Genomic DNA, 14606 nt, shown 5'->3' with positions numbered 1-14606 from the left:
TAATCACCAGGATAGGCTCCTCAGGGATGTGGGTTGAGTCACCATCCCTGGATGTGTTTAAAACCCATTTGGATGTGGTGCTCAGAGACACGATTTAAGTGGAGGGCTGTTAGTTAGGGCAGCATGGTTAGGTTTTTGTTGGACTCAATGATCTTTAAGGTCTTTTCCAACCAGAACGATTCTATGATTCTATGAATTTGTCCTCAAGCAGGGAGATGAAGCACAGTTGTCCCCATGAGCCGAGCAGCGCTGCCGTTAACAAACACACACAGATACAGGCCTCTTAAATAGATTTTGTTTTTAATTTGGACGTTGATAACTCCGCAAAATACTTCTCCCAGTCCCTTTTCCAAAGTACATCCATAAATATACCAATTCTTCAGCCAACACTGTTAAAAAAAAGAACTCACACCTTTTCCAGAAGCCGCGGATCCCCCGTCACTCCCTCTCCCAGCACCTCACCCATTAGTCGCCTCTCACCACAATGTGACGTACTGAACAGCTCTTCAGCTCATCAAACAACTCAAAGAAAAAGAAAATCAAAACCAAGGCTTTAGAGAAATCCTGAACACAGGCAGCCCTTCACATCACTGTTCCCTGTCCCTAACACGTCTTACTGAGGCCGGTTGGGATTTCAGCTCAAGTGTTTCGAGTCTGCTGCCATGAGACAGGCAGAGGTACATGGCAAGAACACTTCCTCCCCCTATCAGCTTTCACAGGAAAACTGCAGGGGAAATTCTAGGGTAGATACATGACCAAATGACCCCAGGAACCTTCCTAATCCAGCTTCTACAGACAACCACAGAACCAGTTCAACTGAACAGCATCAGAAACCCGATCGTAACACTGCACTAACAGCACAGGATGGTTACTGTCATTGCCAGCTCTGCACACAGCTCCTGAAAGCAACCTGTGGGGAATGGTCTGCAGCCGTGCTGCCACCTTCCCTACAGCTCATCCCTCCGCTTCTCACAGCTGAGCAGCACCATTGGTTTCAGTCTCAAAACCAGGACATCTCCCAGCACCACGCATGCAGAAACGCCTTTCCTCACTTCCCTGCAGCCCAAGTTTCTCCCAGAGCAGAATAAAAGCAGAATCTGTTTCTATGCTTCCCTACCCACACCAGCCCCCCCCCTCTTCCAGCTCCTCAGCCTTTGTGCAACACTACAAATCCACCTGCAACGAACGACCAGGACAACAGCACACACTTGCTCCACTCTCCCGTCTCCATCCACAGGCAGGGCTGCTGGTTCTGGGGCCCAGGACTCACCCACAGAGAGCAGCCCACAGAAGGGCACTTCCAGCACTGCAGCATTTCCCAACAGCCCCACCGCCTCTCCAACGTGCACAACCCTAGCTTGGTGCATACAAAACAGGCTCACTGAGACCCAAACCCACTCCTGTTAAGGTTTACACTAGCAACTCAGCTGCTGCGCAGTACCCCACCTGCTGCCAAAAGGAAGCAGAAAACAAAACCCAAACAACCAACACAAGGGATGCAGAGGGCTTTGCTTTCCTCTCTCAGGCAGCAAATCCATCCTCAGCACCCGCCCTGTCAGCACTGAAGCAGGGCTGCTTCAGGGGGGCGTTTTCAAACAGCCTGCAAAACACCAGCCAAACTCGCACAGAAGCCCTGCAGGGGTGACTGACACATTAAATATACAACTGAGGCCAGCTTTTAAAACGTCTTGGAAAATAACCTGCACACGCATACACACACACACACACTTTGGCACACAAGCCTTAAGTTATATCACTTGAAACATTTCAAAGTCAGAGAGATATTGAATTGGGTTTTTTTGTTTTCTTTTTTTTTTTGCCTTGCATAAAGGTATCAAGCAGTGGTGTTGGTGCAGCATGAGGGTTGAGTACAAATGCTGAACAGTTCAAGCTGTTTGTGTGGTGCTGCTCAACGCTTGCACTCCAATTACTGTCCCAAAGCAGAAGCTAGCTGAATACATACACGAATATAAAAACTAACATAGACATTCCTGGTTTTCAATGTGAAAACGGTAAAATGTAACTGAGTAATTGTGCATTTGCCATAGGGTCCTTGGGAAAAGGAACCATAAAAATATTTTCTTTTTTTTTTTTTAATAAAAGTTTGTTTTGTTTTGTTTTTTCTTTAAACCCTTAACTTAATTAAAGAGCAAATTATACACCTATAAGCAGAGTTCAGAACCACTTTACTGACAGCCCGGAAGTCCATACATCAAACTAATTCCCAGTGGCAATTCCAGACACTGGAACAGCTCTCGGCTCCAAGGGGCCGGTGTTCCTGAAAGATCTGCAGCTCTGGCTAACCTCATTAGCCAGCAGGAAGCAAAGACTCGTTCAACCCTCATCCATCTCAGCCAACACTCCCTTGACAGACTGCAGCCGAGCAGCTGCCTGCCAAGCAGAGCCTCACACACGCGGCCGTGCCTGGCTCTGGGAGCATCAGAGCTGGCAATCTGGGTAAGAAACCTGAGTCCTGGCGATTTCAACCCATATCAGGCTGTAACAAGGAGAATACAAGCACCAAGCTTATGTTTTCTTATTACTCAGAGAATAGACCGATTCCAGCTACTGAGAAACAGCTTCCAGAAGGAGAGCCAGGAGGAGTTTCAGTGACAGAGAAACTAGCTGTGCAATAAGAAAGTGCATTTAAAGGTATCTTAAAACCAGATTAAAGATCAAATCGCCACTCGACAGGAGGGAGAATTAAGCTCCAGCAGCCATGCTCCTTGGGCTGGTGGGTTAACATTCAGGCTCTCTCTCTTGCGAGTCCGAGGGGCAGGAGAGAAGCGTGCCTTCCCGTGCTCCGGCAGGGACACAGTCCTCCTGGCAGGCCATGCTCTCCTGCCCCGTTTGCTTCTGTGCAGTATCAGTTCTGGACAGCTGTCATCGGAATTCATAGATAGGAGCGCTGTGCTCAGGAACATGAGTTAAATTCAATGACTGATACCTGGGAGAGAGGAAAAAGATGGATGAGGAGATTACACAGAGCAACGGAACCCCCCGCCTCCAGCTAAGAGCTCCTGTCCAGCAGCTGTAGCCAGGTGGGCTCTCCCTTTCCTTTGGGACAGTCTTGGAGGCGTTCAAGCAATGGCTTTTCAGTGGTGCCAAACCCCTGGCAGGACTCTGCTTCATTCCTCATTTCCATTCCCACGTCTTGAAGCTACCTGCAGCCAGGCTGCCATCGAGCAGGGCTGACTGCGGGCTTTGGACACCTTTTGAAGTTTGACAACTTTCATGTTCAAACAGTGTTTGCTTCAACTGAAAATTAGACTCAAATCTTTCAAAGCTTAGCTTAAGGGGATTCATCTGAAAGCCTCCCAGGCACCTTCCTTCCTTCTGAGAGCTTCCAGACACCCTACAGATTCGCTCGCTGTGCGTGACAAATATCTTTATTATTTATCCAAAGCTAGGGAAAAGAGCTCTCACAGCTACTTGTCAGATAGCTCTAACAAAAAAAAAAACCACACCACCACCACCACCAATTAACTTTGACTGTTCCCTGCATCTTGCAGCAACACCTCAAGCACCTTGGAGTACAAAGCACTGGCCTAACAAGACACCTGCCTGAAGGGAGCAGCAGGAGAGCTGTTACAGGTGAGAAGGCACTGAAGCTCCCTCTCCCAGGTCCCTCTGATATCTTCTGAAGGGCCAAAGCACAGAGAAGCTCAGAGCCTGAACTACTTAAGGCTTTTACAGGCAATCCCAACAAAGGTTTGCAGGCTGGAGCTGGATAGACGCTAACAGTGAACCACAGTTGGGGTCTGCCTCCCAGCACCTCACAAACACATCAGATCATTGCTTCACTGCTCCACAGCACGTTTCCATACAGTGTTTCTCTGCAGCATGCTGCCAGCTCAGTTACCATCAGCCATGCAAAAGGCAGCACTTTAAACCACACAGATGGGCCAAGCACATAGACTGACTCTCCTTCCCCATCGGGGTCCAGCCACCAGACCAAATCCCCTCCCCACCAAAATAAGTGTGCTGCCTGGCTGCTCCCAGGACTGCAGATGGGCAGAAGAGGAGTCCCTGAGGAGGGAGCTCAGGGGTCTGAGGAGGCACCCTAAAAGGAAGCAAGGCTCCTTACCATTCTGAACTCCTATGGTAGTAATAGCCTTCTATAGACGCTGCTGACTTCTGGAAGCAGATGTAATAGAAACCAGCAAAGGAAGCACCGCTGATGTCTTTGATAGTGTGGTCTGGCACTAGGAACTGTTCCTGCTCACAAAACATAAGTTGCATTTAGAAATGCTGGTCAAATATCCCCTCCCTCACCCAAACTGGCCCTCCCAAGTTGAGTACCAGCACCTATTAACACAAAGCACTCCTGGGTGAGCATTCCCTGCATTCTTAGCAGCCCAGACCAGGACTTCTGTGGGTTTTTTTTTACCACCTGGCACTGCAAGCACCTTATAGGGAAGCAAGAACTAAGAGCAAAACCACTTTTAAAGAGCACACACAATCAATTTTAGTCCAACACCTGCCCCTTCCAAACCAGAGGCCAGTCACAAAATCAACAATCAGAGCTGCCTGAGGATCCCCTCCCTTCGCAGCTGCACAAAGCAGTCGAGAGAGAGGACTCAACCCAGCTGTAGAGCCAAGAGGACTGGTCAGCAAACTGCCATCAAACCCAGGCCCAGCACAGAGGCTGGAGACACTGATCCTCTCAGCATCTGGAGAATCACTAAGCATGATGATGCTCTTGTTGTGTTTTCAGGTATGACTGCAGCCCTTAAGGACGCAATTAGCTGACTAGACAGGAGTTACACTGGGATTTGCAAATATGGCAGGTTAATGAGGTCAGATAGGGCAAGATCTTTCATTAGGCCAGCACCAGTAGTTGAGAAAGCTTTCAAGTCCCTGTCAGTCACTTGTAAGCAGCTCATCGGAGAAGGCAGCACACAGTTTACCTTCCATCTCATGAAGACATAGTCCCCGTTTTTCAGATCCTCATAATCAAAGTCATCAGAGTTAAATGTTTTTGCATACTGGTAGAAAGCTTGGAATTTCCCCTAGAACAAAAGAAAAACAAGTAAACACAAAAACCAGGAGGCTTACTCCAGGAAAAGTGCTTACTAGTGCCAGCTGCTATTCTGGAGGAAAAAAAAGAGGACCTCCTCACTGAAGGGATTGCTCTTCCCTCAGAGCAGCACTGAGTGCATGCCCCAGGACTAGCACAGGGCAACAAGGACTGCAGCCATCCGCAACCACATCCAGCCTGGTTGCAGAAGGTCCTGCACTTCTTGGGGTGTATACATGTTGACAAAAATATAACAAACATCAGTCTGGCAAGCGGCAGCAAAGGTCAAGGCAGCAAAATAATCAGCCAGCTGCTGTGGCCCTGATCCAGGGCACACCCTGGCCTGGTGAGAAGGCTGAGGTTGCTGGTGCCACAAGACACAGGTGCCTGTGCCAGAGGAGCACCTTGCCCTTTCTCCACTTTGTTTTGCACCAAGAGTTCAAAGCAAGGAGCATGTTCTCATAGGAATGAAAGAGATGGAAATTGCTCCTGCTTCCCTTCCAAGTCCAGGGCCAACAACTGCATAGCAAGACATCCTCTCCATTCCTAGAGGTCTCAGCTCAGTCTGCTGAAGAGACCTCCAGACACCAAGACTCTGGCAGAGGGAGGAGGGCACCCCAAAGGAGAGCTCCTTGCATGGGCACTCTCAGTACCTCACCTATACCAGCTGCTCAGCCAGGACTGCATCAGACCTGCATGTGGCCCCTGATTTATTTACCCAGTGTTTACGATCCACATCTTCATCAGCATCCCACTTGCGTGTTAAGAAAGGGTGCTTTTTACTGATTATTTCCCCTTCAAAGAAAGTAGTTAGGGTTGGGTACTCCTAGGAGAGAAGAGAGGTAAGATCATTTGTCACTTAGTGGCCCGAACTCAGCAAAAGGCAGCATCTCACAGCAAGGGCTCCAGGCTTCTCAAGGATCTTGGAGAAGCACAGTAAGAAGTGTCACACCCATGAAACACCTCTCACTGGCTGTTCAGCACACAGCACACCACACTGGATGGATGCAGACAGAAGCACATAAAGATCTGAATTGTTTAGGTTATGTTTTCTTCTAGCACAAAGCTGACTGCAGGGTCAGGCTGGGTTCTGCTCAGACCCTAAGGGATGCCAGATAAGCTTCCTTCCTTCAGGTCTCCCATCAAGGCCCATCATATTTGCTCCATATGCCAAGAACAGCAGACTTAAGCCATTAACCTATTTAGCAGTCAATTTTGCTGCATGGTCAATCCCTTTGCTTCCTCCTTCTAGTGGTAGCTTCTCCTACCTCACCAGGAAAAAGAAAAGCCTTTGAACAGCATCTTCCCATGCTGTTTTGCAATTAGCACTCACCTCTGTAAGGCCTTTAATCTTCAAGTATCCACAGAGATAGGAGTTTTCCATGTCCACATGCTAGAAAAAAAGTGCAAAGTCCCACTATTAGCACGCACAAGAAGGCACTCAATTGATCCAAAGCTATTTCTAACCCCAAGAGCCTTCAAGGCTCAATTCTGCTTCAGTTGGTACGGACCACCCAGCTCACAGCCACCCCAAGGCTGGGGGGGCTTGGGAAGAGGATTTAAAGGTGCTCAGCCATCTTCTCATGGCCTGGCTGCTTTCAGCTCTTCCCACTCTCAGCCAGAGGTCTCTGCCTCATATCCAGACCTGGCACACAAAGCCTTCTCAGAAGGCAGGTGACGTCTTATGCATCTTCCCCAGATCTAATGCTTTGGTGTCACTCCTCTTGTAAGTTCCTGAGCTGCATCTCGCCGCTTCTGCTATGCAGAAATGAAGCAGTGGGATGCTTCTGCTCTGAGCGCCTTTCAAGCAGGGGGATTTTCCAAGCCTTCCCCTGCCATCTCCAGATTGGTTTTAAAGCAAGAAGCGAATTATTTAGAGAAGTGCAAGCATCAGCTGTGAGAAGATGGCTTTTCCCCACCTGCGATCAAAGAAAAGCCACATTTCTCTGTGCCGAGCACAGGGAGAGCAGGCAGCCATCTCTTCTCATCCAACAAGCACAGAACAGCGTTTTTTAGCACAAAGATAGAGCCAGCCTCTGTGAGAAAGCAGCATGCAGTGAACTAAACAGCCATAGGATGTCTCCATCAGAGCAAACCGTAGCGGGTACATTTGTGCTGTTGACAAGTGGAAGACTGGATGAGAAAGCAGAGGGCATAACTCACACTGCCCCATCTGCAGACCCTGGGGCTCTGACTTCACTTCCCAGTGCCAAGCCATGCATCACGCTGCATCACTGCTGCACACCCAGCCTGGGTCCCTCGATCTGACACCACCAAAGCAGGAGCAGGGCTGTGATTTGCCATAGGAAAGCATGCATCAGATGTCTGGTTTCCCCATGCACTAACGACCCCACACCGCTACCCAAAGTGAGCGTGCCAGTGCCTCTGACTAAAAATGAAGCATGCAGGGTGATGGTGACTCCAGAGAGGATTAGGAAAGCCCCATTCTCCAGAACTGTCTGGTTGCATTCCCAGTACAGCAGAACTGCTGCACTCCTCCCTTGGTTCCCCACACAGCCACCGGCACCACGGGATGAGGAACCCAAACTCCAGCACAGGGACCTGGATCCTAGCTGAATTCCAGCTAGGCCTGAAATACAGGCTGCCCCGCTACTGGGGACTTCCTGGGCACCTCCCAGCACAGGGCAGGCTCCCACCCTTCCTTCTGGCAGTCCGGAGGCACACGGGCACCCCAAGGCCGAGGGGAATGAGGAAGAGACCTCGTGTTAGGTATCTCAGCAGCCACAAGGACAAATAGGGGCAAAAGTGTGAGAGGAAATGGGAAGAGATCCCTGGTTAGGGATCCTATCAGTCCTGAGGGGAAAAAGGAAATGAAGCCGAGAAGGGAGAGGAGCACAGAGGAGCACAGAGCCGGGCGGGAGGCTGCCAGAAGGTTCGGACCCACTCAGAAAGATCTGAGGAATCGGGAAAAGGAGCCACGAGAAAAACAGGAGACTGAGGGCCCGCGGAGGTCCAGGAAAGGGGCTCCCGAACCGGGGGGTGCCGAAAGAGCGGGGAGGACTCGGGGAAAGGCGTTCCAAAGGAGCGCGGGGAGCACCGCCCGCCCGGCTCTGCGGCCGTCAGGGGAAGGCCCGAGGCCCGGCGAGGGGAAACGCAGCCCGGCCCGAGGGCGGCCCCTCACCTGCATGACGACCTCCACCTCGTAGGCGTTGCCCTTGCTGCGCTGCTGCCCGCGGAACTTGGCGCCACTGTACAGCAGCGAGGTGGCCACGCCGGGCTGCGCCGTGTTGATGGGAGGCGGCGGCACCAAGCTGCTGGCGGCCGCCCCGGAGGGAGCCGAGGAGGCCGAACCCGCGGCTCCGCCCGCGCGGCACCGCTCGCTGCGCACCGGCATCTCGGGAGGATCCCCGGGAGCCAGCGTGGCCGGGGCTCAGCGGCCGCCGCCGGGGCCGCCGCCCGCGCTCCGCTCCCTTCACGCCCAGGCCGCCACCACCGCCGCCGCCTGGCTCGGGGCCTCCCGGCAACGCCTCCGCGCTCTCCCATTGGCCCTCGCGGCCCTGCGGGAGGGCGGGACGGAACGCTGATTGGCGAAGAGCTCTTCCTCCCGGCATGCTTTGCCGCGAGGGCTGCTGGGAAGCGTAGTTTCTTCTCCCCGCGCCTCACGCGACGGGACGGCTGAAGGGGCAAAACGCGTTCTCCGCGCGGATTGGTCGGCGCGGGGGCAGCATGGCGGCGCCCGGGGCGACGCGTTGAGGCGAGGAGGCTGCTCCGTTTCTCCTCCGCGCGCGGCTCCTCCTGGTTTTCCTCTGCTCTCCCCGCCGCGATGTGGCGCCGCCGCCGCCTCCTGCAGGCCCTGGGTCGCCTCCCGGCTCTCGCAGCCCGGGGCCGCCCGCTGGGGCCGGGCGGGGGTCGAGCTTACGCCCCTCCCGCAGGTGAGGTGCGGCCCCCCGGGAGGGCTTCGGATCCCTGTCTGAGAGGGGGGAGCTCGGCGGGGGGGTCCTGAGGGCGTTTCGTGAGAGACCCCCCCGTCAAGGTCACCTGAGGGTTGGGGGGGGTGTCGGGTTCCGGCCTTCAGAATGGGCTGGACAAAGTGAGAAGTGATAAAATCCGCTCCGAATTGGGTAAGGAGGCTGTGGGGCCTCGCTCTGAGCTGTTGCTTTTCCATTCGTGGATTTGAAGGTTTTCTTTGGTTGCGGATGGGATGGCAATGACCTCCTCCACCCCTTCCCAGGCGTGGCTCAGGCACGTGCTGGGCTGTGCGACCTCTCTACAGATCTTGCTGGAAACACGTGGATGGGAGGGTGGTAATCGTGTTTCATTGAAGCGTGGTGGAACCATTGGGAGCCCACCGAGGGGCCTCTCAGGTGCCAGAATCCTCTCAGATCTGTGCTCCACCAGCGTGGCATTTCCTGAGGCCCTGAAACTTTCAGGGGGCCAAGAATGAGTGCATCCCCTTCCCTCTCCCTGCTAGGCCCATGTTGGCAGGGAGCAGTGCGCAGTGACAGTCAGCCAGGAGATGGATTAAATGGGCTCAGCATTTATGAGCTGGTTGTAATTGTCATGGGAATCATGCAGACTCTTCCTGCCTTAAGTGGGTGAGATGAGTCCAGCAGCACTCCCTCCCATGTAAACCAAGCTCTTGGGATTTTGCTGGCAGTGCTTGGAGTGGTGCTGGTATGAAAACAGGCTCCTTGGAAAGCAGAGCAGCAGTTCCCTGTGCTCACCGTGCTGGGGAGCAGGTGTGCCCCTGAGCTGCTGGGTGGGATGTGTGGGCTGCGGTGAGCTGAGCGCAGTGGTTCCTCCCCAGTGACTCAGCTGCCACGTGCAACATGTCTGACACATGATCCTGCTGCTGTGCACAGGGTTCCTGGCTCCTGCAGGCGGTGTCTGCAAGAAACCTGCTCCTATGGGTGGTCAGGGTAGCTGGGGCACTGCTGTGGGTGTCATCAGTATCGTGACATCTCCCAGGTTGAATAGAGCTTACTAAAATGGAGGGTGGCTGGGGAGTGGATGAATGAGCAGGATTTTGTGACAGTTGTGTGGGCTGCAGCAGCTCTGAGGACTCCCTGTGTTCTGACCTGTGACTGGGAGAAGGGAAGGGGACCAAACCTCTTCTCACTGCTCTTTCAACTGCTCTGTTTTCAACCCCCAGAGAGGAAGCGGTTTTACCAGAATGTGAGCATCTCACAAGGAGAAGGTGAGTGCAGGGGAGGGCTGGTACTCATGCAGGGAGTTTTCACCACAAGGCAGTGGCACGCCTGCAGCCCCTGTTGTGCAAGTGGGCTGTTTGTCACCAGCATGCTTTGTCCTTTTGTCATTTGTAGTAAAACCACGTGGTGGGAAAGTTTCCAGCATCATTTGGGGGAAGGGCAATGTCAAAATGCTGATGATGGTTGGAAACTTGCTGATTCCATGCCCCTTTCAGCTCCAGCTCTGAGCTTGTTCCCTCTATGGGGTAGTCTGTTGTTCCTTAGTGCGTGCTCCTTTTTAATTCCCCAGGATTTCTACTCTGATTCCCCAGGAGGCTTTGAAATCAACCTGGACCACCGGAAGCTGAAAACACCCCAGGCCAAGCTCTTCACTGTCCCCAGTGAGGCCTTGGCCATTGCAGTGGCAACAGAATGGGACTCTCAGAAAGACACCATCAAGTTCTACACTATGCACCTGGTGAGCACAGCAGGTCAGAGTGGTGAAGCACAAAAATGGTCTCCAGAGGCAGAACACAGAGAGAGCAGGCTGTCCTAATGTCAGTTGAAGTGGGAACAGGAGTTCAGCACCTTGGCTGAGCACTCTGGACAACTTGAGGCTGTACAGGCAGCTGGGTACTGGCTAGAGACTGGGAAGGAAACTTGTGTCACTGGGGAGTTTGAGAAGGGGCTCGACAGCATTTCTGGGGACAGCAAGGGGTATGAGGAAGCTGGATAAATCCTATTATATGAGCCATGGTCTGGCTCTAAGTTTCCCTCTTAAGTGAGCTTCTTGATTCTGGGAGTCTGTCCCAGATTCTTCTGCTTATGCTTGACCTAGTACAGTGGAAGCTGCTGCTTCCTCAAGCCTTGGATACCAGTGATTTCAGCTGCCTTTATCCTGCAGACCACACTGTGCAACACAGCTCTGGACAATCCCACTCAGCGAAACAAAGTGCAGCTGATCCGTGCAGCTGTGAAGTTCCTGGAGACTGACACTCTCTGGTAAGAGACTGTGGGATGCACTGGCACAGAGGAGGGGTTGTCTTGTTGCTGAGTGGTTTTTTGGAAGAGAGGTTGAGAGAACTGAGTGAAAATGTCTGGTCTAACAAAGTCATTGCAGGGCCCTGGTCTGTCCTGGCTTTGGCCCAGGGGTTTGAGTTAGTTCAGTCCAGTCCTATGTCCACAAATCTAGTGGAACTCCATGCATTTAAAGGGCGTAGATATGAAGGAGAACAGAGATCTGCTCCTCTGTTGAAATTTGTTTTGGAGATGCCCATGTTGGGCAGGGGGCAGGAGCTGCAAGAAATGAGGATTTCCTTGGCAGAAAAGCTAAGAAAGGCTTGGGAGAATGTCATCCCAGTGCCCTGGCACTCCTGTACCATAAAGGCGTAGGGAGCTTAGATTACCTGTACTCGTAACAAAATGGACTTTGCTCTTTAAAGCTCTTGTGGGTTGTAGAATCCAGCCTGCCCAAGCTCATATCTCACAGTCCCAGCTTCTGAGGTGTCCACTAAAAACTGCTCTGCTCCTGAAGAGACAGGGAAACACCTTGCTCTTTGTTTGGGACTTTGTGGTGTTGGGCTGGTCTGGGTGGTGGCTGGTGAGTGCTGAGCCGAGCCACTGGGCATGTGAGGCAGCAGGAGGGGCCCTGTGGGATTTGTCCCATGCTCTCATCACTAAATCTTGCTGCATACTCTGGCCAGTTTCAGGTAATCTGCTGGCTTGTGTTGTACGGATTGTAGCTCTGTTATAGAGCTGCATAGAACTGTCCTTTCTAGAACAATAAAAAGCTCTGAATTTGGGGAGGAGAGGGGGAATTGTACCCAGTCACAGCTGCTGGTAGGGTGGACAAGAAGCCTATGCTCCCCATGCTGTGGTCTACGGAGGGCACAGTCTTCCCAAGAGTGCTGTAGTCTGGCTGGGAGCAGTCTGACAGCTTGTGAGTGAACGCCCACATGGCTTTGTTGTGCAATGTTCCAGCTATCGTGTGGAGGAGCCAGCTGCCTTGGCAGAGCTGCAGAAGAAAGAATGGGATCCCATTGTTGCCTGGGCTGAGAAAAGGTGAGAGGTTAAAGCTATTTCTGAAGGCCCATAGCTGTAGTGCTCGTGACTCAGAACTGCAAGATCCACGAGCTTTTCTAAAGGGCCATGTGATCGTGTCAGGTACAACGTGGCAATCGGATCCTCTACCAGCATCATGGGACCAAACATCCCAGCCAGCACCAGGGACACCTTCATCAGCCACCTGGCCTCCTACAACATGTGGGCTCTGCAAGGTGAGAGGCTGTGTGGGCTGCACAAGGGCAGGAGAGCTCCTCTCAATGAGAGAGAGGAGAGACTGTAATGTTTTTCCCTCCTGCTGATATGCCAGAGGTGATCTGAGCATTGAGGTCACTGCGGTGATGGTGTTCAGGAGAGCACTATTGTGCTGTTAATTGCACATCTGGCTGTTAGGAGCCCAGATGGGAGCGGGGAGGCATCACTGTGATCTGCCTGAGGGGGGACCACAGCCTGACTGTCCTTTCAGAGCATGGGAAGATGCTGCTGTAATGCTGCGGAAAACAACCATGAATGTTGTTTGTTTTGGATTTTTCCCTTCCAGGTATAGAATATGTAATCACCCAGCTGAAATCTCTGATTCTGTCCATGGGCCTGATTGACAGGCACATTACAGTAGAGAAAGCCGTGCTGCTGTCTCGGCTGGAGGAAGAATACCAGGTAAATTATGTTACAGAGCAACCCTATAATTCAAATAGCAATAATCTCAGCATGACAAATGCACCCCCCCACCACAAATAACTGGCGGGGGAAGTGCCTGCTATTACCAGAGAGGTTCCACTCCACTAGTCTGGAGCACGCTGCTGTAGAGCAACATGATAGATGCAACAGCCCAGGGTGCTCTTGGGGCTGCCAGTTTCGTTTTGCAGAACCCAGGTGGCTGCTTTTCTCCCTCTCTAATCTGAAGTGCAAAGCCATGGATGGCTTATCTTACTGTGGGTTTTCCAGCCTGGAGGCCTTGCTAGACACCAAACTATTATTAAATTGTTTCCTGTGAGATCACAAGCTGGAATCTGGCCTGGTGCGAAGCTCTCCCTGACCCAAAACAGCTGAAGTTGATGAGAGTATTTTCATCCTCCCTTTAAGGGGTTTTGCTTCAGAGCTCAGTACAGAGGAAGCATGTCCTTCCGCCATATTCATCCAGAGATCTCCCTACCCTAGTAGTGCGCAGTCAGCACAGCTCCTGGAGGGCTGTCTGTGTTTCCAAGACATGAGAAAGGAGGCTGAGTTGCCTAGCAGCTCGGTCTGTAATCCAGTTCTGAACTGACTCGTGTTCCTCCTCTCCTTCAGATTCAGCGGTGGGGCAATGTGGAGTGGGCCCATGACTATGATCTGTGTGAGCTGCGTGCTCGTGCAGCAGCTGGGACTCTCTTTGTTCATCTCTGTTCAGAGAGCTCGACTGTAAAACACAAGCTGTTGCGGGACTAAGGCTGCAGGACTGGGTGGAGGAGGAAGATGCCAGTGAATTGCTGCCATGACCCAGAGAGGGTAACCACCATTCTGCCACCACAGCTTGTCTGGGATCAGCCTTGTGCTGAGGAACTGCGGCTTTATGGGCAGCTCGTTGCTGCAGTGCAGCGCCAGCAGTTTTGAGCCCACGAGGAGGAAAGGTCAAGGTGAGCTCCCTCTGCGTTTTCAAGGCAGCAGCGTTGTCCATTACCAGTGTCTGTAATTCATGAGAGGAGCTCCCTTGAAAGAAACAGCTTCCTGGGCAGGGCACAGCACAGACACACCTAGCATATGCCACATGTCTTCATAGCTGCCAGCTCCTGACACACACTTGTTATGGAAATCTGAAAACAGACTCCGTTGCATCTGTTCTTCATCCCTCAGTGTGCCTGTATGTAACACCAGGGTCTCTCTGTTTGATTAAAGGCACGCCTCTGCAAGATACTGAAAGCTAATGTTGCTGAGTATTTCTTTGTTTTAACTGTCAAGCCGTGGTGTAGATTCTGAGCTGCTGGGCTCTGTGCAGGTGGGGGAATGGCTGTAGGCAGAAAGTCACCGAGCAGAGCTGAGCAGGCACTAGCTATCAGATGGATTAGCTCTCTCTGTGTCTCTGTGTGAGTCTCTGTGCTAGGTGCCCTGTCCTAGCAGCCAAGGAGCAGCAGGGAGCTGACTGTGCAGCGCTGGAGCAAGCAAGGAGGGGGAAACCTGGGCTGCAGCCATTTCCAAAAGCATAATGCACTTGGAGCTAAATCTGTACATCAGGCAGCACCAGCTGAAGGGCTTTCAGGAGACCTGGTCTCTCCCCAGAGTGCATGTGCAGCCACCCTTTCATTTAACCTTCCCACCTTTCTCCTTGCTGCTTGCCTCTAGCAGTACCGCCCTGGCCAGCATCATTCCTCAGAAGCTGCCCACAAGTGAGTGCAGCAGCT

General features: G+C 52.4%; 2 protein-coding genes across 2 annotated transcripts; one reads left to right on the top strand and one right to left on the bottom strand.

The window, feature by feature from the left end:
• Positions 1-283: 283 nt before the first annotated feature.
• GID4 (GID complex subunit 4 homolog) lies at positions 284-8375 on the bottom strand. Its single transcript, XM_042864787.1, has 6 exons — positions 8163-8375; positions 6354-6413; positions 5739-5846; positions 4911-5012; positions 4088-4218; positions 284-2947 (listed from the first exon to the last, which is right to left on the bottom strand). The coding sequence occupies exons 1-6, from the start codon at positions 8373-8375 to the stop codon at positions 2884-2886; spliced, it is 678 nt and encodes a 225-aa protein (XP_042720721.1). The 3' UTR covers positions 284-2883.
• Positions 8376-8709: 334 nt separating this feature from the next.
• On the top strand, positions 8710-14127 carry ATPAF2 (ATP synthase mitochondrial F1 complex assembly factor 2). Its single transcript, XM_042864635.1, has 8 exons — positions 8710-8913; positions 10134-10178; positions 10503-10648; positions 11075-11172; positions 12151-12231; positions 12334-12446; positions 12773-12888; positions 13519-14127. The coding sequence occupies exons 1-8, from the start codon at positions 8805-8807 to the stop codon at positions 13654-13656; spliced, it is 846 nt and encodes a 281-aa protein (XP_042720569.1). The 5' UTR covers positions 8710-8804; the 3' UTR covers positions 13657-14127.
• The last annotated feature ends 479 nt before the right edge of the window (positions 14128-14606 follow it).

Source organism: Lagopus leucura, unplaced genomic scaffold (genome assembly GCF_019238085.1).
Source record: "Lagopus leucura isolate 7727_CA_CO unplaced genomic scaffold, USGS_WTPT01 Super-Scaffold_760, whole genome shotgun sequence".
NCBI lineage: Eukaryota > Metazoa > Chordata > Aves > Galliformes > Phasianidae > Lagopus > Lagopus leucura.
The sequence above is the reverse complement of the archived record's forward strand: the minus strand, read 5'-3'. Positions and strand labels throughout refer to the sequence as shown.

Bases quoted from the DNA above. Each gene is read 5' to 3' on its own strand.
- ATPAF2 (XM_042864635.1), top strand. From the start codon at position 8,805: ATGTGGCGCCGCCGCCGCCTCCTGCAGGCCCTGGGTCGCCTCCCGGCT. The intron at 10,649-11,074 runs GTGAGCACAGCA...TTTATCCTGCAG, and splicing joins AGTTCTACACTATGCACCTG to ACCACACTGTGCAACACAGC. The intron at 12,447-12,772 runs GTGAGAGGCTGT...TTTCCCTTCCAG, and splicing joins CAACATGTGGGCTCTGCAAG to GTATAGAATATGTAATCACC.
- GID4 (XM_042864787.1), bottom strand. From the start codon at position 8,375: ATGCCGGTGCGCAGCGAGCGGTGCCGCGCGGGCGGAGCCGCGGGTTCG. The intron at 5,847-6,353 runs GTGAGTGCTAAT...CTTCTCTCCTAG, and splicing joins AGATTAAAGGCCTTACAGAG to GAGTACCCAACCCTAACTAC. The intron at 4,219-4,910 runs GTAAACTGTGTG...TTTTGTGAGCAG, and splicing joins ATGTCTTCATGAGATGGAAG to GAACAGTTCCTAGTGCCAGA.